Source organism: Phaethon aethereus (assembly GCF_964289735.1).
Source record: "Phaethon aethereus genome assembly, chromosome: 1".
NCBI lineage: Eukaryota > Metazoa > Chordata > Aves > Phaethontiformes > Phaethontidae > Phaethon > Phaethon aethereus.
In genome coordinates, this window is record NC_138575.1 from 15601069 (window position 1) to 15627273 (window position 26205).

Below are 26205 nucleotides of genomic sequence, written 5' to 3' on the forward strand. Positions count from 1 at the left end.
AACAAACCTCTGAGGGATTTGAAAGCAGAAGTCAAATGTATTAAGCTCAGTTCAGAACTGTGAAGAAAGTTAAAAAGGGATATATCAAATCTAATGTATAAATTAAAATTCCTGTATTATTCATAGTCATTATATAGCAAATTTTGTTTGGAAAAGCAAATCTTAAGTGCTCAGATTTCCTTGCCTCTCCACCCCCCAAAAAAAGACTTCCCTTTGCTTGCAAGCAATTTTTTACACTGAGCAAAATGCCTGGTTTACACTCAGAGGAAAAGTTTAATTAATTCTCATTCTACAAATCCTCCACAATATTTATTCAAAAGATTGGCAAATTCCAGGAAGTTCACCCATCCCTGAAAGATAAGTTTTGTAAACAAATCTGGCAACAAATTTATTTTAACAGCAGCAACCCTGCTAATCTGTCAAGATGTAGTTTGTTTCTGACACTTGATTAAATTCTTTTTGCTTAAGAATAGAAAGTGATTTGCTACAAACAAACCATTTAGCTAGAACGTGGTGACTGCCCCTCTGATACTTCACGGAGCATTTAATTAATTTCAACAGAAAAAAGCTAATAGTATAATGTTTAGCACATTTTTTTTTGTAACAGAAGAAAGGCTAAATTTCTGTATTCACAAAACAGCAACAACGTTAGAGATTTTGGGGTCTGTAAAACCCATTTATGGTGTACCCTGCGACCTGGACCAGCATTACTCCATGTCCTCTTGACACAAATGAAAGGAGTGTTTTAGGCTGTGGTTCCACAGCCACTTTCTTGCCCAGACCCCTATTTCCTGGCCATTTGTTCCTGGCTGTGTCATCCACTCACTTAGTTCTTACCCAGCATCAATTCAAGGATCCAGTTCCCTGTGCAGCAACACCAGCAGTTGTGCGGGCACATTAGCCTGGGGTGGCCCAGGGCTGAGTTGAAACACCTGAGAGTGGACTGTACAGCTTAGGCTGGTTTTGTCAAGAAAAACAACAGCGTCAAGAAAAATGGCAGTGTCCAGAAAAATGTTTTATGCAAGGAAACAATCTCGGGGCTTTGCGAAGATCAGTAAAGCAAAATGGCTAAAACCCACTGTCTGCTATTAGTGTCAACTGAAACGCAAGATACATAGGTGCTGTTGTTAAACATGTATGGACATTACCTTTCTCTGCATTAAGACTGTCCATCCAACAGGACTGCTGGGTGTGTGAACATTTTGGGGTGTCCACCTCTTGATTCGTAAAGAGATTTGGCATGTCACCTCACTGCTGCCCCTTAGCATAGAAGAACAATTTGTGAATTTATTTTCTGTCATAGCTTCATAAAGCTGTGCATGTCCTGGGGTAAAGGCTCGGCTAGTGCAAGTGTCAGTAGAGCCATGACAGTTTGTGCCAGCAGGGAAAATGTCCATCCTTCCTGCCACTTAAGGGCTGATCCAGATCCCAGTGAAGTGAGTGAGAGATTTCTCTCTGTGCTGGATCCAGCCCTAGGCAAGTCTACAGCCTCTTAAGTACAACAATTAAGATATTGAGCCAATGTTAGTAGTCTTTTCCTGCCTGCCTAGAACACCCAAACTGTCTGAGCTAGCCTTCATCTCGGGCAAAAGCCTGAGGAAATCAGCTGGGTTTATGTTGCACCTGAAAGGTCAGTCTGTGTCCCCATGGACTAAGAGGTAAGGGGGAACTCCAGAATTTGCTGCCAGCTTCTTGGTATTTATTTCTGGAAGCTGTCAATTTAGATTTTTTAGCTAATCTTAGTTATGGGGAACTGAGATGATAAGAGTGAGGGTTTTAGAAAGTCACATTTATAGGTGCTTTAAAATGTGTTTATAAATCTACCATCCTTGCTTTTCAGGTTCCTTTTTAGATGGAATTTTAATTCAACATTATTTATGGACACTCAGGGCAGTACAGATATTCTGCTTCTTCTCTAATACCACATGTGAGGACTTTGCTAAGTGAACCTCCCTCTAAAGCAAAGAAAATACCCGTAAAAATCCTGGCAGAGTTTGACATCAATATCTTTATACACTAGTGTTATTGTGAGATGTTTTAGTACCCAAATAATTCCTCATTTAGGGGAACTATTTTTTCCAGCATTTTTAAAATCTGCATAGAAAAGTAAAATTCCCATGTAAGGACTTATATTTGATAGCATGAAATAATGAATTTTTAAAATATAAGCAAATTATTTTACCAGCCTCTTATTTAATTTGGATTCATGCTACTTAAAAGAAAACAGAATGGTGGATGTCTCAAATATTCTAACCCTTCCCAGTCTGAAAAATATTATTCTTTTACATTATTGACTCTGATTCCCTCTGTGATTTAGTTCTTTTCTTTACATGGTTAGTGGGTAGAAACAGTGGGACAGTCACAACCACAAGCAATAACATGGCAATTAACTCAGAGGTACTGGTGGGACATTTAAGTAATTTTAGGTCAACGTATATAAACATTACATTGCTGGCTTGAAAGTCTGGACATTGTTTGCAGCTGGAAGATTTGATTGCTTAATTGATTTTGATTTTCAAATTGCTTTTGAAAATCAACCACTGTTTTGAGTCTGCTCCAGATGGGCAGTGACTGAAAATTGTTATGATCTGGCATGTATTTGGGAGCATAGATAAGTGAGTTGATGGCCTTATTACAAGATTTTCAAACATATGCACTGATTAAAAAAACCCTCATCTCTGGCCCAGCAGGATCTTGGCTTGAATTGAACTGCTCAGTCACCCCTAAGGGCTCTTTCTGGCATGACAAGGGGAGGAAGTTTATAATGCTATTGCCCACAGAGGTGAATATAAAACATGTTATGGTCCAGCATGTCTGCCTATCGAATGCAATATGGCACAGGCCAGCGCTTGCTTCCACTGTGGTCAGTGGGAACTCTTGTGTACGTACGTGTCCCCTCGCCTGAATGACGACCACACAACTGAGCTCATGGGGTTTTGCTGTCTGACTGATATTTATTTTTCCACCAGTAGGTCATAAAAATTATTGCTTACCTGGTTAAAAAATGGCACAGAGTGACAGGCACCAGGGGTTGGAGGGATCTGAAGATGAGAGCTAGCCATCTCAAACCCCCTTTGTTGTCACTGCGAAGAAACAGATGTTTCAAAAGTACAGAGCTTCCCATCCTAAAGGTGACGGCTCAAGTTGGTCACACCACTTGTGCCCTAGTTGTGCCTCTGTTTCCAAAAGAAGCCTAGGGTGACTATATAACATTAACATTTACAGGTCTGTGTTTTAGTTATTTCAGGGTAGGTAAAGTAAATCCTATCCTAAACAGCACCCCATCATTCTGACTGCTAGTTGCTAAAACATTATGTGAGTACTTTTGCACTTTTTTCACAACCTCTGAATGACTGTGAATGGAGTCTCTCCTCCAAAGTGTTATGACTCAGTTCCCACAACACACTGTCATTTTTTTCAAAGGAGAAAATGTACCATTTTCAATAACAAGCTTGGCAAAGACACTGTCCAGAATTACGTCCATGGTACATAATGTCCCTGGTTTTTAGTACGCTTTGTAGCCATTGCCTACATGGATTAAATGACTCTTTTCTGTTTAGACAGCTGGATTTCTGAGTGGCACTAGATGGCAATATTCCCTTAGCTGCAGCAATGGTCAGGAGAGCCATACACAGCAAAGGGACATATTCTGACCTTGTTTCCTTGTTATCATCCTTGTAGCTCATATTATAACAGACAGGTTTTATGTGACTACAGTCAATCTGGGCTGCAGAGGGTTTTTTTCTCCCTGTGCCTTCATCTCTACAACTCCACAGTTTTCTGACAAAACATTTGTTGGACAGTACGCTTACTGTGTGGGGTCTTCTGTTTCATTAAGAAAGCTCTTATGGTCTCAGGCTGTTCCATGATGTTGATGCTCAAATCCACAGGCAAGAAGTATCTACATCTGGAGTATTGCACTGCTTTCCTGCTGTCTTTTTCCTATTGATGTGGTGGCAGACTCAGTCAAGTCTTTACTCAGATATGTTGCCTCATGTCACTCCTAAGTGGCTCATTTTTTTCACTCATGTTTGCTCTCAGATAAAATAAGCATAAGCTAAACTCAGCAACTGTAAAAAAAGTGATTCCGTGTCTGTACCCAGATGAATTTGGCCCTATCCCTGTGTGATATTTCTAAAGGCTTTCTCTAGTCACAGAGCTTACAGGCAGCAAAGAACAGAGCCAACGATAAATATTGCATCTGTCATCTTTGTGTGATTAAGATTTTGTTTGCCTTCGGGCTACTTTATTCAGGCCCAAGTCTATTGAAATTGCTGCTTTCAAAATCAGGCTTGTCGTTGATTTTTGTTAGACCAGGATTGTTATAATTATTTTCTAATAGCCTAGATGAAATGGTAGTGCTACCCAAAAGTAGCAAGATTCCAAGGATGGCTTTAGACAAGGTATGTCCCAGGCAAGATATTGAGGTAGGAACTGAAATTATTGTGGAAAAATTATTTTTTTCTGTTCCCTTATTGTCCTAGGACCACCCAAGCCTCTTCGTCAAGCCAGTGCCTGCCACTCCCATTCACCCTACCACACAACCTTTTTCCAACTTATAAACCTATTTCCGTGTTGCCACAACTGTTCTGCCACATACTTCTCAGAGCAGAGATCCCAAACCCACATCCACTATGGCCCTCATTCTCTTATTGCATATCTCCATGCCCTCAGATCAGGACCCCAGCTTCACATGTCCCATCTTTTTCTTTCTTCCACTCCTCAACTTTCCCAGAGGAGATCCAACTTTTTTCCAGCAAGTTCCTTCACTGCCTCATACTTCACAGCCCCAGCTTCAATCCTCTGTCTTGCAAGTTTCTGTTCCCATGAGTAAATCGTGGTACTACTGTGTTGGGTATGGCTAAGCATGAGAATGGAGCAGAAACAAAAGCGATACACCAGATCCTCAGGTGGTATTAGGCTGCTGCATGCTGTCTGATCCTGAGACTCTATGCACGCTGCGGTTACCGTCAGTCATCTGATGGGTAGTCATTTGATGGGGACAGAAGCTCAAAGGAACATGAGAAGCAGAGAGCCCTGAGCAGTCACCTTGCAGTTATTTAAGATCCCGCATAAAAGAGTATTGTCCTCTTTCAGGCACTTCAGTCCAACAGCCAGACTGCAGCTTATACGGCACTGTGAACCAAATGGGGAAGAGATTACTCCCTTACACACCTCTTCTAGATCCAGGTACAGCTGCAGAAGGCAGAAGCCACATTTTCCCCAGGGGAAGCTTATGCTAGGACGTATATGCAGTACTTTTCCTCACTGGCTTTGCCATGCCAATACCTGGAGGAGAATATCCTCTCCCAGCTGTGGGCAGCTATTGGGCTACAATCTGCTGAGGAGAAATGAGTCCATTCAGCACCCTTTGGGGCTTGAGGCAAAGCCCACTGGAGCCCTGGAGCAATGGGACCGAAAAGTATCAGGGAAAAGCAGAACCAAGTATAAAGTAAACAGCTGAGGTAGAAATTTGCTGGGGTTTTGTGATATGTCTGGATAAAAAATTAAAGAAGCCAGTAGGAGAATACAGAGCTTCTTCCGACCAGTGTCTCTGGGGAAACAGCCATTGAGAGGGGCTGGAAGTGAGCAAAGATAGCTTTAATACATCGTGGCACCTCAGATCCCTGGCACAGGTCAGTCCCCACCACAGCCTTGGCAGCCCAAGCAAAACTGGAATGTATTCAGGGCTACATGCCCTTCTCTCATCACATGTTCCTCCTCTGCTCCCCTGGAGAGCTACAGAGCCAAGCTGAAGATCTCAGATTTCTTGAAACCATAAACAAAGTTTCACACTGTTAGGAAGTAGTGAATTATTCTCACCCCTCCTGTTCAAAGGATGCAGGAAATTAGGTGTAAAAAACTGTCCACCTCCAAGGGAAACTCCACCACCTGAGCCCTCGCCCTGTGCTCAGACATACTCTTTTCTGTTAATTCCATATTCTTTTTTTTTCCAAAGCCAACAGAAAAATATTTTATTTGTGCTAAAATGCAAGGTTGCTTTCGCTAAATATAATCAATTCCCTTTTACTGATAAAATAGGAAAGCTATAGTAAGTTTCATGATGCGATGGCCTATTTAAGTAATTCTTGGAGATATATTAAAACACTTGACTAAATGAAGTGCATCATGCTGTGTACATAGAAACCTCAGAGTTTCTGTACCCATATTTGCCTAGAGCATTCTTTGTTGCATTTGCATCGTTTGCTGCTTCACATCCTTGTTTATATATTTACTGATCAGCTCAGGTGGCCAAGCAATTACAATAACACACAAACTTGTAATACACAGTAAATATTGTATCCTGAGGTACAAAGTATTGCCACATGGGTTCAGGCCCTGATCCAATATCCAGTAAACTCAGAAAGAAGACTTCACTGGCCTTGACACATTTTTCAATGAATCTTCACTTGCACCAGAATTTTTTTTGGAAGACAAACCACACAATTAAAATTCAAGCAACAAACGTGACTGGTGTGGACAAGTGACATCATTTCTCACAGGTATTGAATGTTCTACACCACCACATGTTTTTGATCTTGAACCACAAAACACCAAGTAGTTGCTGATAACATCGACTTTTGCTCAGGTGAATGAATATTGAAGCTTATGTTTCACCAACTTTCTTGTTGTGTTTACACAGAAAAAAAGTAATTTTTTTAAGAGTAAAAATATTAGAAGTAATATTTTTAATCATAGGACATCATTAATGTCCTATTTTTCCATTGACTTTGGGAAAAAAAAGAACATGGAATTAACAGAAAAGAGTATGTCTGGGCACAGGGCAAGGGCTCAGGTGGTGGAGTTTCCCTTGGAGGTGGACAGTTTTTTACACCTAATTTCCTGCATCCTTTGAACAGGAGGAGTGAGAATAATTCACTACTTCCTAACAGTGTGAAATTTTGCTTATGGCTTCAAGCAGATCTTCTTAAAGAGAAAAACTTGGCAGCAATGTGCTTTTTACAGTCATGGTGTCTTACAGTCATCATGATTGAACTTGGGGTGGGAACAAGAAGTTTGGCTTTTGTGGCCTTGGAGAAGTCACTTGACTTTTTTGTAGGGAGGATTCAAGTACATCTGGAGCTTTCTTGAACTTATGTCCTTGGAATCATCTATCTGCTTCAGTGCACATTTGTCATTACAACAGCAGGAGGGAAGACAGAGGCTGAGCAGGCAAGATGGAGCAGAGGGAATGGGAAGGATCAGAACAATATCCGCTATCTTAATGCCTTACATACACCCAGTCCTCCTAAAGTAAGTGCTCAAATTCTTTTTGTCAAAAGACAGACTCCTGGGATTCCTTCTTCTTTGGCAAATGCTTTCACCCCTCGGGTGTGTAACTGCTGGAGGAATCGGAGGACTTGTTTTCAGCACTGAAAATATCTATGTTTTCAGGCTTCTGTATGTACTCACACAGATTCTAGGCAGTTCTTTACTTAAACCTGGATCCTCAAAAAGCTCTTGATGTGATGGAAGCACTTCTTATTAACAGGCACCTCAAGTTAATTATAGAGGAGGTGACTAGTGTTTTTTTTGTGTCTATAAGTCAGTACTAGAAAATACATGTCCCAGATGTCTGGGATTTTTTTGCATAATTGCATGGGTTAGAAACCTTGCTAAGCTGGGATTGCTTTAGGTGACATTAGGGCAGCCTGGGTAGTACTCATTTCTTTTCATTTGCTCTTGTCACTCAAAAATGGTACAGAGGAAGCTTTTAGCTGAGAAATCAAATGAAACAGTGCACAAGTTTTTGGTGTAGGCTGCTAAGGCACTGTTTTAATATTTTAGAAAAGGGTACCAAGGCAGTGTACGGAGAAGCTGTACTGTTTAAAGAGAAAGGAGATGAAAATAAAACCTGACAGTCTAGGTAACTTAATTCATGAAATAACAATAATAAATACTCTTGAACTGAGGTTGGATCAGGTGTGTGAAAATTCTCCTTAGCCTGCTCAATTTTTGGTAAATGATTGCTTCAGTAAGAGCAAAATGTCTCCTTTCCTGTGAGCTGGCTGAGGAGAAGAGAGCCACTACTCTGGCTGAAATAACCATATAATGGGAAAATTATGTCTTGAACCTCTGATGCGTTTGAAAAGTAAGAGAACATTTCTTTCCTGTTGACAGACTGGAAGCCAACTGAGAATTAAACACATAGAAAAAAAGATTAATGTCCTAAACCTGCACATTTTGTTATGCAAGTAGACTACTTCTCTGAAGCTGGCCTCTGTTAAAGTCCCTCACTTCCCTGAGGACAGGCAATTGAAAGCTTGCACATCAAGTTCTGCTCTGGCTAACTCAATATCCCTCACTTCCCATGTTCCTTCTCTCTGCATCCCAACCTAAGACCAGTGTAGTCTCTTGCACTCTGATCTGTTGATCTTTTCCCTGGAACCAAGATTCTTTAATTTCTTGAAAGATGTAGAATCTTCCTCACATTCTCCACTTTACCTGATAAGCCAGAAGACCTTTTTTCAGAAGTGCATTTTTTCTGCACTGCTCTAAAATGCCCAGGTTTCAAATCATCTTGAAAACCAAGGAATGATTAAAAACCCAGTTTGTTCCTTGGCCTTTTCATTTGCTCCAATTAATTTTTCTTCCCTCTATTTTGCTTGCAAACTCCCTGATTGTATTCTTGCTTGCGCCGCCTTGACCTCTTTTCATCTAGCTGCTTTATATTTGCAGGAATGAACTTCTTTCTTGCTCACCTTTTCCTAACTCATCTGTTCCTAACCAGCTCTATAATTTGATGATATGCATATACTTATTTCTACTTGATTTTCAACGTGTTCGGGGCTCTCTTTTAACCCTGGCTGCTTTTTCAGCTTATTCCTCACAACCTGGCAGGGTGAATTAGAGAACCACAGAAATCACTCAGTGGAGGAATATAAGAAAAGAGGGATCTAAGGGAGGTACTGAGAAATACTGGCAGTGACTGAAGGAAGAAGAAGGAGCCAGAGCCCTTTCTACTCATACTTGCTCCACCCATGTGAGCTGCCCTTTTTCCTGCACTCTCCTCCCTCACCATGTGCTACACTTGACTCTTCCCCTGTCTCCCTGCTCACCTCTATGGTCTCTTCTCACAACTTCCTTGAACCATGAGTCAGGTCAGTAGTCAGGCACTACTTGAAAGCCCTGGAGACATATTTAGAGAGAAAACAGAAATTAACTACTCCATGGGTATTCACATAGAACCTGCAACAGTTATCTACTGCACTCCTTGGTGAAGCTGGGGAAAGGCTGGCATTTCACAGGCATCTGTATTCCAGATGCCTTTGCCATCCATGTCTCTCATATACCACTATGGTGTCTCTGCCACAAGATGTGCAGAGGAAAGTCTGATTTATGTGTATGGACACTGAACTCTTGCTGAAAGTAGATCTGATGAAGGAAGGACAAAACAAGGAAGTTGAAAAATATATTTATAGGAAAAAACACCAACAAACCCACCCAAAACCCAACCCCCCAAAACCCCAGCCTAAGAAGAGAAAACAAATAAAGGACAAAAACTGTTACCTCTGGATTCTGGAGAAGGCTTGGTTATTCAGAGCATAGGATGGAAACAGTCCTCTCACTCAAGCTAAACAATTTTAAACATGTATCTGAAAGACTGGCTACTTTAAAACTTAGACCAGAGGTTTCTATAGTTCTTTCAAGATTAAAAGAAACAGCAGGATAATGGATAGATTATACATTGCAACTAAAAGGAGTGAATAAAGTTAGCAGCAGTTTTACACTGTTCTGATAATTAGTAAAAGATCGCAAGCTTATTGTACAAGCCTGGTTTTTTTCTGTGCACACAGACCCCCATCTTTGTGAGATGTCCAGTCACAGAATCACAGAATCACAGAATCACAGAATCACAGAATGGTAGGGGTCGGAAGGAATCTCTGAAGATCATCTGGTCCAACCCCCCTCCCAAGGCAGGATCACCCAGGGCAGGTTGCACAGGAACACGTCCAGTCGGGTTTTGAAGGTCTCCAGAGAAGGAGACTCCACAACCTCCCTGGGCAGCCTGTTCCAGTGCTCCGTCACCCTCACAGTAAAGAAGTTTTCCCTCATGTTGAGGTGGAACTTCCAATGCTGCAGTTTATGCCCATTGTCCCTCATCCTGTCACTGGGCACTACTGAAAAGAGACTGGCTCCATCCTCCTGAGAGCCACCCTTCAGATATTTATAGACCTTGATAAGGTCCCCTCTCAGCCTTCTCTTCTCCAGACTAAACAGCCCCAGGTCTCAGCCTTTCCTCATACGAGAGGTGTTCCAGTCCCTTAATCATCCTCATAGCCCTTCGTTGGACTCGCTCCAAAAGTTCCCTGTCTCTTGAACTGGGGAGCCCAGAACTGGACACAATACTCCAGATGAGGTCTCATCAGCGCAGAGTAGAGGGAGAGGATAACCTCTCTCGACCTGCTGGTCACACTCTTCTTAATGCACCCCAGGATACCATTGGCCCCCTTGGCCACCAGGGCACATTTGCTGTCCCATGGATAACTTATTGTCTACCAGGACTCCAAGGTCCTTCTCCATGAAGCTGCTTTCCAGCAGGTCAACCCCTAGCCTGTACTGGTGCATGGTTCCTCCCCAGGTGCAGAACTCTACACTTGTCCTTGTTAAATTTCATGAGGTTCCCCTCCGCCCAACTCTCCAGTCTGTCCAGATCCTGTTGAATGGCAGCACAGCCTCCTGGTGTATCAGCCACTCCTCCCAGTTTTGTATCATCAGCAAACTTGCTGAGGGTACATCCTAACCCTTCATCTAGGTCATTGATGATGTTGAACAAAACTGGACCCACTACTGATCTCTGGGGAACACCACTAGCTACAGGCCTCCAACTGGACTGCACTGCTGACCACAACCCTTTGAGCTCTGTTGCTTAGCAGTTCTCGATCCATCTCACAGTCCACTCACCCAACCCATACTTCCTGAGCTTCACTACGAGAATGTGATGGGAGACAGTGTCAAAAGCCTTACTGAAGTCAAGGTAAACCACATCCACTGGTCTCCCTTCATCGACCCAGCTAGTCACTCCATCATAGAAGGCTATCAGGTTGGTGATGCACGATCTCCCCTTGGTGAATCCATGCTGACTACTCCTGATAACTTTCTTTTTGTCCATGTGCCTAGAGATGGCCTCCAGAAGGAGCTGTTCCATCACTTTCCCAGGGATGGAGGTGAGGCTGACCAGTCTATAATTTCCCGTGTCTTACCTCTTGCCCCTCGTGAAGACTGGGGTGACATTAGCTTTCCTCCAGTCCTCAGGCACCTCTCCTGTTCTCCATGATTTTTCAAAAATGATGGAGAGAGATGTTGCAACAACATCAGCCAGCTCCCTCAGCACTCGCAGGGTCATCCCATCAGGGCCCATGGATTTGTGAGTGTTCAGTTCAGCCAAATGATCTCTAACCCAAACCTCATCGACCAGGGGAGTCTTCCTCCCTCCAGGCTTTTTCGTTTACCTTAAGGGTCTGAGATTCCTGAGGATTAGTCTTAGCAGTAAAGACTGAAGTGAAAAAGGCATTCAGTAACTCTGCCTTCTCTGCCTCCTCTGTCACCAGGGCTCCCACTTCATTCACCAAAGGTCCCATATTTTCCCTAGTCTTCCTTTTACCACTGATATACTTGAAGAAGCCCATCTTATTCTTTTACTTCTTTCACCACATTCAGTTCCAAGAGGGCCTTGGCCTTCCTCCTTGCATCCCTGCATATCCTGACAACATCCTATAGTCCTCCCAAGCAACCAGTCCCTTTTTCCACCTACTGTAAACTCCTTTCTTCCATACAAGTTTTTCCAACAGTTCCTTGCTCATCCATGGGGTCTTCTGCCTCCTTTACTTGATTTCTTACTTAAACGAATGCACCGATCTTGAGCTTTGAGGAGGTGGTGCTTGAATATTAACCAACTCTCTTGGGCTCCTCTACCTTCTAGAGTCCTAGCCCACAGGATATCTCCAATCTTTGAAGAGGACAAAGTTAGCCCTCCTGAAGTCCAGGGTTGCAGTCTTACTTACTGCCCTGCTTCTTCCTCGTACGATACTGAACTCCACCATGTCATGATCACTACAGCCAAGGCTACTCCCAACCTTTACGTCCCCAACAAGTCCTTCCTTGTTTGTTAATACCTGGTCCAGCAGCACATCTCTCCTTGTTGGGTCCTCCGCCACCTGCGTCAGAAAGTGGTCATCAATGCACTGCAGGAACCTTCTGGACTGTGTGTGCCTAGCTGTGTGGCCTTTCCAACAAATGTCTGGGTGATTCAATCACCCATAAGCACCAGGGCATGTGATTTTGAGGCTACTTCTAGTTGTTTGTAGAAGGCTTCATCTGCTGCTTTTTCCTGGTCTGGTGGTCTATAGTGAACACCCACAACAATATTGGCCATATTAGCCTGCCCCTTGATTCTTACCCATAAACTTTCAACAGGTGCTTCATCCCAGCCTAGGCAGATCTCGATACATTATAGTTGTTTACATACATAAAAAGCAACACCACCACCTTGCCTTCCTGGACTATCTTTCCTAAACAGAACATAGCCATCGATGACAACATTCCAGTCATGTGAGCTATCCTACCATGTCTCCGTGATTGCAATGATATCATGGCCCTCTGACTGCACCCAGATCTCTAGTTCTTCCTGTTTGTTCCCCATGCTGCGTGCGTTGGTGTACAGGCATTCCAGGAAGGGAGTCGATCAATTTTCACAGACAATCTTGATATTATTATCACCCTCCCCCTTCACATCTAGTTTAAAGCCCTGTCAATCAGCCCTGCTATCTCTTGGGCAAAGACCCTCTTCCCCCTTTGAGAGAGGTGTCTCCTGTTTGATGCCAGCATTCCTGGTGCCGTGTAGGCCATCGCATTATCAAAAAACCCAAAACTGTGGCAGTAACACCAGCCACGGAGCCATGTGTTGATGGATTGAATTTCCTGTTCCTTCCAGTGTCACTGCTTTCAACTGGAAGGAGGGAAGAAAAAATAACCTGCGCCCCAGATTCTCTCACTAACCATGCTAAGGCCCTAAACTGTCTCTTAATTGTTCGTGGACTACAAATTGCTGCTTCTTCTCCACCCACATGGAAAATCAGTAGTGGGTTGTAATCTGTGGACCTCACTAAGCTAGGAAGTTTCCTAGTGACGTCCTTAACCCGGGCTCCAGGGAGACAGCAGACCTCCCTGTGAGGAGGGTCTAAGTGGCATATTGGACCCTGTTACCCTCAGAGCAGAGTCACCTACAACTACAACCCTTCTTTTCTTCCTTTTGTGTGTGGTGGTGATACAGGCAGTAGGCCTGTCTGACTGTGTAGACAACTCTGGTGTAGCTTGCCCATCGTCCACATCCTCATTTGGCTGTTCTTTCTCAACCAGAGCCTCGTACCTCGTTCAGTCATATCAAAAGCTTCTTTTGTGGAGTCAGGAAAAGCATATGAAGGGACAGGCAATGATCTGGTAGGTAAAGGGACAGGCTAGACTTTTTGCCAATATAAATACATTTACATTAATATCTTATCAGCATAACTAGGTCGTTTGAGGGTGAGGTTTTCCATATATTTTTTTACTAACATGAAGTCTAGGCACACATTTCCTGGGGCAATAGAAGATTAGCTTCCTTAGTGCTACAGGTTGATGCAGTGTGTGCTCCCATATGATATGGTGTGGTCACATTCACTTTAAGCCTAGGCTGCATCTGGACTTGGCAAGGCCCTAGAAGCACTTTACAACACTTGCAGATCTATTTTAAACCATCAGATGAATGTTTCTTATGATTCCTCAAACCAGTATCAGATATGTAGGTATGGCTCTGTTCCAATCAGTAAGTTTTACTGATGCATTTTTTCCAATTTTATTATATGAGCAGAATCCTCCAGGGCACATCTGTACGGTAGTTCAAGGTGCATATATAGCACGCATAGGCAATGCCCACACCAGTGTCAAATGAGCTGTACATGTTCAGTTAACATGCTCATACTACATAAAACACAGGAGCACAGGACAAGGCTTTCTGAACTACTGTCAGCTTTCACTAGGACAGCACAGGGTGTCATGCAGAACCATCTAGAGATGCTAGCTTAGCTCACAAATCAGTGTGGTTTCTCCAGAGCTGTGTTAAACCCGAATCTCTAAATTCTACCTCTTAGCAGAGCTGTTACGTTTGTGTGGAGGTGTTCAAGAATCAACCAGACAGATCCCTGAGCAACCTAATCTAATCAAGCCTGCTTTGAGCAGGGTTTTTGACCAGATGACCTCCAGAGGTGTCTTCCAACCTAAATTATTCTGAGTTGATGTTGATGCACCTATATTGCATCCAGTTCCACTATTAGTGTCACCTCTATACTATGCTCCACAAAGCAACGCTAGGACTGCCCTTAGATTAAAAAAAAAAAAAAGTTGCATGGGTGTATTCTGGGCTAGCTGGCTAATTGCCTAATCTAAGGGAGCCAGCGCACTTTGCATAGTGGTCCATGCAGCTCCTTACACAGCTACAGCAAAGCTAACTTCATCATGTACATGTGCTGCAACCTCACCTCCAGGTATGCAGTGTGTGTGGTCTGAGTAATTCTCTGATACTCAGAGAAATGAGAAAACTTCAGGTTCTTGGTTTAAGAAAGCATGAATATAGGTCCGGGTGTGTGAAGACAGCACCTCATTTGCCAGAGCGATGAAAGCAGCACGGTATTTCCAGATTTAGAACATACTAGATTCTTTTCATAATGCTTCAATAAACAAGATGATTGCAGCGAAAGAGCTATTAATGGTTGTTTCCTCAAGTGTGGCCCAGGTTTGTGGATGGAGTGTCAGCAAGGAGCAGTTCTCTGACAAGCAAACAAGCTGACGGTGTTTAGAAACTCCCTTAGAGACACAGGACCTTTGTTTTGTTTCTCACTCCACAACATGACAAAGAGGAAGAATTTAGCTGGAGCTGATGTGAACTAGGGAAAACATACTGTGATCTTCCTTCAGTTTGCATCCTGGGAACATGAAGGACAGAGTCATAAAGACAATGAAGAGCATGCTCCTTCTCCTCATTTTGCTGGAAGCAGTATCTGGTAAGAACATGATTTCATTACATTGCTAAAATTAGAACACTGTTGGCTGTTACACTTTCTCTTGGGAGCTTTATAATATATATTTAGGGATCAGACACGGATGGAAAAAATCAAGTAACAATTATTTTCCTACTGAAATAGATTGAGCTCTGTGGTTACAACACTATAATGAAGAAGAGAATATGACTCCTTGCTAAGACACTTTGGTGGATGAGGCACTTCAGTGTGCAATAGCCACTGCTCAGTATGACAGTACTGGAGTGGGAAAGGAGGTCAGTTCTCCAAGAAACAGTATTTCGTATTAATACTCCAGTATTCTCCTCTCTCCCTAGTGAATGAAGGGAAGGTGGTGGATGTAGTTTTTCTGGATTTTAGTACGGCTTTTGATACTGTCCCTCACAGAATCCTTCTGGACAAGTTGTCCACCTGTGGGTTGAGCACATTCATGGTGCTCTGGGTGAAGAACTGGCTGAAGGGCAGAGCTCAAAGGATTGTGGTGAATGGGGTTACATCTGGCTGGTGACTGGTCACCAGCGATGTTCCTCGGGGTTCATTTCTAGGCCACTTCTGTTCAACATATTTGTCAATGATCTGGACACAGGAGTTGAATCCACCATTAGCAAGTTTGCTGATGATACCAACCTGGGAGTTGCTGAGGGACAGGAGGCCTGGCAGAGGGATCTAGATAGATTGGAGCATTGGACAGTGATTAATGTTGTGAAATTTAATAAGCCCAAATGCTGGATCTCACACCTAGGATGGAGTAATGCTGGGGCACCAGTATAAATTGGGAGAGGCGTGGCTGGAGAGCAGCCCTGCAGAAAGGGATCTGGGGGTGCGGGTTGGCAGCAGGCTCAGTAGGAGCCAGCCCTGTGCCCTGGCAGCCAAGAGGGCAACCGCACCCTGGGGTACATTAAGTACACCATAACCAGCCGGTCAAAAGAGGTGATTATCCCACTGTACTCAGCGTTGGTGCAGCCTCACCTTGAGCACTGTGTGCAGTTCTGGGCCCCACCATTTAAGGAGGATGTGAAGGTACTTGAATGCGTCCAAAGGAGGGCAACAAAGCTGGTGACAGGGCTGGAAGGAGTGTCCTATGAGGAACAGCTAAGGGCTTTGGGCTTGTCTAGTTTGGAGAAACGGAGGCTGAGGGGCAACCTCATTGCTCTCTACAGCTGCCTGAGGAGGGGAAGCAGGGAGGGAGGTGTTGATCTCTTCTCCCTGGTATCCAGTGAAAGGACACATGGAAACGGTTCAAAGCTGCATCAGGGGAGGTTTAGACTGGACATTAAGAAGCATTTCTTTACTGAGAGGGTGGTCAAACACTGGAACAGGCTTCCTAGAGGGGTGGTCGATGTCCCAAGCTCATCAGTGTTTAAGAGGCATTTGGACAATGCCCTTAATAACATGCTTTAACTTTTGGTCAGCCCTAAATTGGTGAGGCAGTTGGATTAGATGATCATTGTAGGTCCCTTCCAACTGAAATAGTCTATTCTATTCCTTTCAAATATTGATAACATTTCTGTTTGTTGAAATAAAACAAGTCACCAAACAGGACCAAAGAGAAAAACACTTGTGGAGATTATTAGTAGGGTAATATCAGTATCTTTGCCCAGTGTAAAAATGTGGAAGAATATGTGCACATTAGCAACTTAAAGTAGATCTTCAAACTACAGTCTGTGTGGCTCATGGAGCATTTCTTTTTGCTTGTAGCAATCTAGCTGCTCAGGCAGGGTCTCTTTGCTCTCAAGCAACTGAAAGAGTTCTGCCAGCCCTCAGGAACCTGTCAGTATTTGGTGGTTTTCCTTGGTGTCCCCAAAAGATCAGGACACTGCATGTCAATCTCAACATTCCTTGAAGAATAGTGTTTTTCTAACCTGTGTGGTTATGGAGCGAGAAAGCTTGAAGGCATGACTCAAGCACACTGCAAAGACTAACAAATCACACAAATAAATGTATATATACTTCTCAAAGCCAGTCTCATAATTCTTTTGTCTTGGACTCAGCATTTGTCAATGTTTGGGGTTGGTAATTCTGATAAATAATGTATTAAATTGCTTCAGGCATGTTTTGTTCTCCCAAGTAAGGAGGTAAGCAAGGACTTGTAAATATGGAGGGAGGGCTTTTGTGAAATCAATTGGAAGAAGAAACCATTTAGACACAGTACTGAAAATTTCAGTTAAAAATAAAGAGCAAGAAGTAAGAAATTATGATTTAGAAAGACAAATCTTGAATAAACAGCCAATGAAATATTTAGAGATAATATAAAAATAGCAACTCTCTTCTTTCTGCATTTCTAAATGTTATAAATTATTTCATTGATTTAGGAATGGTTTCCATTAATGAACTATGGCTTGCTGAGAGAACTGGATTCATGAGGTCCTGTCCACAGGAGATTATATTCAAAGTTCAGCTCCACTTATGGAAATGTATCCCTGGAAGCCTCTCTTAGCTCAGTCGCATTTGCATGGGCAATTTGTGTTGATGGTGTTTTCCAGAATCTTTAAGAACATTGATAAAAACTCAGTCCTTTACTGGGTCCTGCTTCCACTGCCATAAATCAGTAGTGGCTCAGCTGAACTCAGTCTCCCTCCTTCTCCCTCCCACAATGCAGTGAGTCTTGCAGGCTGCAAGAGGAAGAACTGGAGGTGTCTGATGGAGTCATGCTGCTCTAAGAGGTACTCCAGGAAACCCTGCAAGGACAAGTGCCTCCTGGGGTGGGATGTGGGAAGAAGAGGGACCATGATTTGGTCTTGTGAACTCATCTACTGCTATTAGTTTTCCTTCTCATGTAGCAAAGCCACTGGGATCCTAAGTCTTCTCTGATCCTACGAGGAAGGGTTACTGGAGAGGCCAGTGATGGGAGTAATGTCTATCACACAAAGGCCATATGTGGTCTATCCCTAAAATGTTCCCAAATTTTGCTAGGGGTGCAGGGAAACAAGATGTTGGATAGTTGGGCAAAATTCACGAAGGTTTCTTCTGATGTCAGTGGAAAGCATCGCAGCTGAACTCTCCTCCTCCAAATTAAAGATCCTGGCGCGGTTGGAGGAAGGGCAATTAGAGTGGCTCTTTGGTAGCTGATGTGGGCCATCCTTTCCAAGCCACATGAGAGGGGGGCAGGTGGTTCTGTTCCATACAGCAGGGGTGTTGCAAAGCAGCAGATTTCCCCTTGGCATTACGTTCCCAAGCTCCAGGCTGAGCCTGAGCATCCAAGTGGAAACGTGCTGCAGCCCTAATGGGCTCAGACTAGTTCCAGTAGCAGCTTTTTACTTTGCAGCTGCCCAGCAAAAAGAAAGTCTTCATGGAGATTTTGCTCCTGTGATTGCTGGTGTATGAACAGCCTGGCCAGGCCCTTGAGTGAGCAGTATCTGCCTCTGTCTTGGCACACAGTGTGTAGGAAGTTTAACTGAACACAGCCAGCTTTTTTGGCAAGTGTTTTGGACAAGCCAATGAAGCCCTCCCAAGGAACATTCATGTCATTTGAGGTACATTGCCAGTTTAGGAATGTTCTGAATTATGTTTTCTAGACACTTTTTATGAGATAAAGCACCACAATAACAAAAACCACAAGCTAAACAGCAGAGCAAGCACAGATTTTGTTCTGGGGAGTCCAGAGGCCTGACCCAGTAGCAAGGAGCTCACATGAGACCATTAGATCCCACACTGTGCTGCTGCAGGGTGCTTTTGGGGGCCCCACATCTCCTCCAGGGAATGGAGGTTGCTCTTCCACGCTCAGAGCAGAAGACACAACAGCACAACATCCCGAAGTTGTTGCTAACTCACGCTACTGACGAGCCAGGCATGCACATAGCTATGCTAGAAAGAGAAAGAAGAGGGAAAATGGAGGAAATGGGTGCTGCAGATGGCCTAATTCACAAAAAAAATTGCATCTTTAACATCCAGGTCTGTGTGATTCAAGGTGCTTTTTGATGTGATTAGTGCACAGAGGCAGCAATTAGCACAGGGGGTGAAACGAAATAATAGAAATTGTTCGGTTTCTTTGCTTCTATATGAAGGCATATATGAAGGCAAATGATGCAGTAACAATAGTGCTTTAACATCAGCCACTCTAGATGACAACAGTATAGTATTGAATTAGAGAAAAGATTGATTCTTTTGCCATTAGCACTGGATTTACTACCGTGCAATGCCACCATTCATAAGCAAAAAGAGAATCATGCCATTTTGTGCGCATTAATGGCAGCTCTTGGCACAGGCTGTGTGGTCCTGTTAGCCTAAGATTCCCAGAAGTAATTTTACATTCATTTTCATCTTGCAGGAAGACGGACCCAGTTGCTTATGGGCTTACCTGCAACAAGCACTGTTGAAGAAAATGCAGCAGCCGGTGTTTTAGTTTATACCTTTAATGTAACGGTTTCTCCATTGTCTTCTGAAGGTGTCGCAATACTTCCTACCATAGTAAATTCAAATCCACTTACAGAGGCTTTTGATATTGAATCGAAAGGAGATCTCCAATACAGGGTGAGTTTTGTGTTTAGCTTGAGCAATGCTCAGTCATGTAGGCTGTTTCCTGGATTACTGAACACTGACAGTGCACAGTGACTCATCTTTTAATCAGAAAAGAGTTGCAAATGCAGACTGTGGTAGTATATGGACATGCTGTAATAGATATGACAAATGGGTAGCAATAGTGGTTATAATTTTTAATTGCATCTAGGGAAAAATCACCTATGACAACAATTCCATTTATTGTGTGATGGAAAAAAATGATTTTTGAAAGTAAAAGGTGAAGAAGGACATATAGGACCTGCTTCTGTTTTGAGGATATGTCCATAGTTTCTCAACGTAATTCATATGAAGTCACTGTGAATTTAAAGTGGTAGTTAAACCAGACGCAGCTTCTGTTTGGCCACTCTCACTAGAATTAAAATGAATTTGACTCACTTCCAAAATAAAGTAAGCTGAATCAGATCAAAGTCATGTAATTCTGAATGAAGGCTGAGACACACAAGGAAGTTATCTTGAGGTAAGAAGTTATCACACTTCCACACATCTGTGATCTATTTCTGTCTATTGTGTGCTCTTGTCCTATGGCAAATGCAAAGCAGTTTCTATTACTTCAGGCTGATTTTCATTGCTGGATAAATTAGCAAGTATTAGCTCACATTCGTCACTAGCAATGAGTGTTCAGACGCATGATAACTTGTCATCCCATTGTAACTCACTTGTGTGTCTGAGCCTGAACAGTGACACTGAAGATTGTCTTTAAAAGATACAGATAGACACTGAGTAGAGACTTAAAAAGTTAATCTGAATAAATTTTTCTGGGTGTTTGCAAGGAAGCTCAGGTTTGCACAGAACTGATACAAGGGCTCTTTTCTTGTTCTCTTTGCTGATGTTTCTGGGAAAAATTTGGGTAAAGTAAGACTGTGACCCCAGGCAGTTGCGGCTCATTGATCCGACCTGCCTGGGGGAGCTGCTGCTGTTCCCATGCTCCTGCCTCCCGGCAGAGTACAAGTCTCAGTTGTGCCAGCTCGGCTGGTTCTTTAGCTGCTTCCCAGCCAGACCAGTGAAATGGTCAAAAAAACTCTCAAAAAAGCCCTCTTTCACCTGTGAACCATAGGATGTGGCTGCACGAACTGGCTCAGCTGAGGGGATGTAACAGGCAGATGGAAATGGATACGTCCCTTAAGCCGGCTTTGCTGACAGAGAATTCATAACGTGGGACGCCCTTCCTAGGCTGTATTTTGGCATTTTGAATTAAAGCTATCCCTTCTGCTGCAAAACATAGCCCTCTTTTATACCTGCTTGTTCCTGTCCCATGCCATGTCTATACTGTGCAGCACAAGCATTTTATGTTGCTGCTTGTTGAGTGGGACTGAGCAATTAATCTGGAGGAAAAATAACCCTGCATATAGATAAAAAGTATCTTCCTTGATTTTTTTCATGGCAGGGATAATGGAGAAATTTTTGTTCTAGCACAGTGCAGAGAGTGACACAAGGATGAAAACGAATGGCCAAGAAAGATGTAGGCTGGAGGCTGCTTGTTCCAAAGTGCCAGTTTATATCCATTTTATACCACAGGCCCATTACCAGAACAGTATGTGAGGACTTGGTATGTCTTGTTTGAACTGCAACTGTTTCCAGCGTTTCCTAACTCGCTCAAGGGACTGGAACAAAGAGGTTGGGCCAGTGAATATCAGTCATGAGAAAACCATAAAGGAAGCTATGTATGACTTCTGGAAACTAGCAGCTGAGTGAACATATGCAACTCAAAAGGCAACAATAAATACTCATGACTGTCCTTAGTTCATTTATTTGATGAGCATTGCTACTTTTAATTATTTATGCTATGTTGTAGCAGATTGCTACAATATGTTACAAAACAAATGTGATCCAAATGAGATACCTCAGCTCTACTTACTGCCATTAAATCTTTGCTAAGATATAGAAAAAGGCAGTATTTCGTGTATGAATTATGGGGTTTGCAGGTTAGCTAAGTACCTGTTAGCACAGGCTCTTCTCTGAAGCACATTTACTCCTGTTGCAGCAAGCCTAGGCAATATCACATTGCTTGGTATGTTTGGGGATTTCTGAGAAAGTCACAGTTGCTGAGATCTGAGCCCTGCCCATACATCCTCACTTTGCTCTTGTTTGAAGAGTCCCATGGGCAGAAGATGTGCTGAATGCACAAAAACGTACTGCTGTCCAAAGCTGCCTCGATGCTGTTACCGATGCTCTCTCTGCATCCTGGGGGTGAAGGTGGAGCAGGAGCAGGGAGATTCTTGGGTAGAATGAGGAGTAGACAGTTACGAGGTGACTCTAAACCCCCTTTCATGAAGTCTGCAGCTGCTTCAAGTGTGTGCAGCAAGTGCTTACTTTATCAGTAAGCATTGCTTCTGCCTGGCAGAGAGGCAAACTGTGGCTCACAGCCTACGCTAGTGGCAAGCTGTCCTCAAAAGCAACCTAGAAATAGACCATCTACATTCACATCTTCACTTGCAAGGTCTCTATAAAGGAGGGTGGAAGATGTGTATTTAGACAGCCTGCCTGTAGTTACAACACCAATGAAAAAATCTGGATGTAAACTGGAGGGGTAATCCCCAGAGCACAAAATTTCAGTTTAGAATTGGACGGTTTCTCATTCTGAATTCATTGCATATGTTTACTGTATTTAGATCTCCAGCAAACATTCATTTTGGAGAACAACCTTCTCGTCGGTGTTATAAGCTTTTGTTGGATTTTTTTTCTGAGTTAGCATCACTTTTATGGTAAACATCTATTTGCACAATATAGGAGAGGAGGACACCATCCAGGTCACAGTTTTTTTCTCCTACAGCATTGTAACAAAATGATCTACAGGGTTCCAGAGAGCAGCTCTTTCACATACCAGAAGTCATAAAACCTTTCTGCCTCTTTTCACTTTCCTCCAAAGTGAGGAGGCAAACTGTCTTTGCTAATTGGCTGACATCACTTTTGCATTTGTCCTCTGGCCATGGCATCTCATCTAAAATCAAGGATGTGTTCTCCTTCTGCGTCCTCTCCAGGCTCCTCCACTCTGCAGTGGTGTGAGTACATTAACATGCTCCTTGTCACACACACTTGTGAGCCCCAGTTCTTCTTCTCCAGTTCCACAGCACCCCCACAGTTCCACAGCTACTGGTGTTCAAGGTTCAGAGTGTTTTAGCTACACAGCAAATTTATGAGTCACCTTTTCCTTTCTTGTCCAAGAAAGGAAAGTTCTTGTTTCTTTGTTAGCTTCAGCACTATCATGGCATACAACTTTCAGCATCCTGCTGTTGCTCTGGACTCATCCTAAATCCAAAAGGAATGTATTTAATGTTTTTTTGTGGAATGTCAGTTTTGTGCTTGCACATCTTCTTGTTTATAGATGATGTGCAGAGCTGGAAGTCTTTAAAAAAACCAACCCCAAAGCAAACATTTACATTACCGATCTTACAAAACTTAAGGCCTGTATTATTTTTTGATTAGTTCAACATTTTCACCAAACAGTTCTGGTCCCTCTCTCATACAGTGTGCTTGTGCAGCTCCCCTCTTTCTTTGGTTTCCTGCTAGTCTTCTCCCAGATACAGCTTATACAAGGAATGGGCTGGTACTTGCTAGACTATACAGTCTTCTGCCCCCACACTCCTTATTGCAAGTACAAGGTCGTCCCTTTGTGCTCCTGACTCACAGAAATAGTGAAGCTGCCCTTGTGTCCTGCAGGGCTTCCTTCCAGTTTTCAGTCTCATCACACCTCGACTGCTCCTGGAGCTCGGTGTGGAAAGGTGAGGACTTGGCAAAGACAAGTACCTGCAAGACGTAGTCCTGGCCTTGAAGGCAAAGCATTGCCTGTGAGGCAGGACAGCTCCTTCCAGGCTTTCTCCTCCTCAAACTGTCCCTCGCACAAGAGGTCCTTGAGTTGCTCCATGAAGCCACAACATATCAGACTTTCAACTCAGTTTTTCTCACATTTCTGCTACTGACAAGAAATGTGCCAGCAAGTAGAAGATGCTATAAAATACTCACTGCTTACTGATGGAAAGTGTCCCATTACTTGTATTCACTCGTATAGACTATAACTTACATCTCTTGCATCATGTGCTAATAGTAATTTTTTTTTCAGGTTGTTACCACTGGAAACCCTGTCCTAGATTATGAAACTATGCCAAAGAGCTTTGATTTACAGATTTTCGTTGAAGATACAACTGGGAGAACTGACCTTAACATACTGACTGTCCAAGTAACAGATAAAAATGAACATCCTGTATTTCGAGGAAATATGGCAATTCAAAGTAAGATAGTGTGGTATTTGAAAAGAACAATACTTGAAAAGGTGACATCAGATTAAAAAAAAAAAAGAAGTTGCATACAGTGCCTGTAGCTAAAGTGATCTAAGCATTTTTCCTTTAGGAAAACAAGGGAGGAACAGGACACTGTTTTTATCAGAGCTTTATTTTACACAAATATTTGATATGCTTCATCTCTGGAAATGCCCTTTTAGTTTCTTGAAGCTTTGACCAAAAATGATTTAACCATTTTGAAGCACCTGAAGAATTAAAAGAAAAAAAAAATGGTTTTTATACCAATAGATATCTATGTTCATTTTGATGAGATGAATACCTACCTAGAGGTATGTATTAGCAACTTGAAGTGTGGTGGGGATATAGCTGTTGAGTATGGGCACATGTTTCAGTAGTTTATTGAAAACTGGACTGATTTGGAGAAGCAAGATGAAATTAAATAAGTGTATACTCTGTGTGTGCAGAATTTCTGAGGAAAAATTGTAACAACTGTTTATTTTTAATAAACAGTTTACACTTTTTTTACACCTGTATATTGCATTTGCACCTGCATATGAGAAATTAAGTGGAAAATCAGTTTGAAGAGTGAGATCTCAGAGCTTGTGATCTATGGTGGTGCGAATGGAAAGAGGCAAAGTGTTCTGTCTGCTGCGGGGGGCAGATGGTGTGAACCAGGCTTACCTTCAGACCATGGGCAAAGGTGCCACGGGGAGGAGTTTGCAGTACCCGTAGGAATGAGGATGGAGTGTCTAGGCTTGGCTGCTGTCAGCGCAGGCTTTGTATGTCATGCAGTACCTAATACGAGTGACAAGGCCATCAGTAAAAAGGATAGGAAATAAATTGTCTTACTCTATGAGCAATCTTATCCAATCTTATCTTGTTCATTCACTAATGAGAGGGACCTGCAAAAATTGTAGGATGAGGTGACAGAGTGTAGTGATGTATTTATTATGTGTTCACACACAGACAGAACAGTTCAGGTAGTGAGTAAAAATATGCTCTTACTATTTCATGAGGTACTGAGAGCCTGTCTGAAGTCTTGATATTCTAACAGCACTGTACAGAAGAGCTTCAATAATTCAATACTCAATTTTTTTTTTAATCTGAAAATTTCAAACTGTGACCCCTTCGTGGTAGCTATTTGGAGTTGGCTGCTGAAGCCCTCCCAGATCTGGACTGGCAGCAGCGTTACGCAGGCTGCGACTCGCAGCCCTCGGAGCGCGCAGCAGCGCGGCGTGCTGCAGCCTCGCCTTCTGCCTGCTGCAGAGGGCAGGGCCTGCCTGGCCGGACGGGTTCAGTCCAGGCCTGCTCAAACCCAGCCGGCTCCACCGGTGCCTCCGAAGCACGCTGACATTCCTGCTGCCATACCGCACTTAGTAAAGCAAATTAGCTTCCCCTAGGGAAGAGGCTGTGTCATCTTCTCAGTATCGCTGGTGTCTTGCGTATCATGGGTGCTGCTGGAATCTAATAATAATTAAATGTGACACTTCAGGGGATCAGCACAGCATGAAACACGCTCTACGTGGGAGCTTGTTACAAATAAGTGCATCAGCTTAAGCCTCAGCTAGCACTGCCATAAATTGGTGAGCACAGATGTCTGCTCTGTCTAACTGTGTGGCTTTAGTTAACAGTACCAGCTACAATTAGACACTAATTGCACATTCGCTGGTTATGAAAAAGCATCTCCCTCTCATTAAACTTTATATTCATATTGTTGTCCTCTGGGAACATCTCATTACGCTGTTCTGGGATTCCCACTGCTCTGATGAGAAGCAGCAGTCAGCAGGGGTCACAGTGGAAATTAATAGTCCAGAAACGGCAGGTCCAGCAGGCGCAAAAGGGCATGAAGCAAATAACGTCATCTAAAGATCTGTTGTTTTGTTAATTGCTATACCCAAGGAGGGCTCAGACAGTTGCCAGTGGCCCAGTACAGGATGGCCCAGCTGTGAGAATTCCTGACACAGAAAGCAACACGCCTCGCACTGAATTAGCACCCTTAATAAGGCAAAAATTTAAGTCAGCGCAGACTATCCACTGTTTATTTACCTCACAGAAGCAAAGGAAAAGCAGAAATGAAGAGGAAAGGCTCTGAGCTCTCCTGGCGGGGAACAGGGGGTGGACAGGGCTGTGTTCTCCCCACCTGCGTAGTCAGCAACGAGACGGGTGTAGCCCTAATGCATCATTGTACTCCATACCCCGCGAGCAGCTCAGGATAGGCCATCTGTAAAGATCAGTCTTTCTCCCGAAGGCACAATTCACATTGCAGCTTGCAGTGATGTTTGCCTGTTTACAGATATGCAATTGCTTTCTTTTTATCTTTTGAGTGTTTGTGCTCTTTCCTGTGATGATTTTGGAATGGCACTCGTGACGTGAGAAGACACAGCAGGCAGTAATATGTC

At 43.1% G+C, this 26205-nt stretch overlaps 1 protein-coding gene across 1 annotated transcript in view; it reads left to right on the forward strand.

Moving 5' to 3' along the window:
• Positions 1-14968: 14968 nt before the first annotated feature.
• CDHR3 (cadherin related family member 3) overlaps positions 14969-26205 on the forward strand; it is a gene marked incomplete at both ends in the record, with an annotated part of 40520 nt that continues 29283 nt past the window's right edge. Inside the window, 3 exons of the mRNA XM_082014347.1 lie at positions 14969-15038; positions 19321-19523; positions 23629-23797. Of these exons, the coding sequence (XP_081870473.1) occupies positions 14969-15038; positions 19321-19523; positions 23629-23797 (442 nt within the window). The remainder of the gene's footprint in view (positions 15039-19320; positions 19524-23628; positions 23798-26205) is intronic.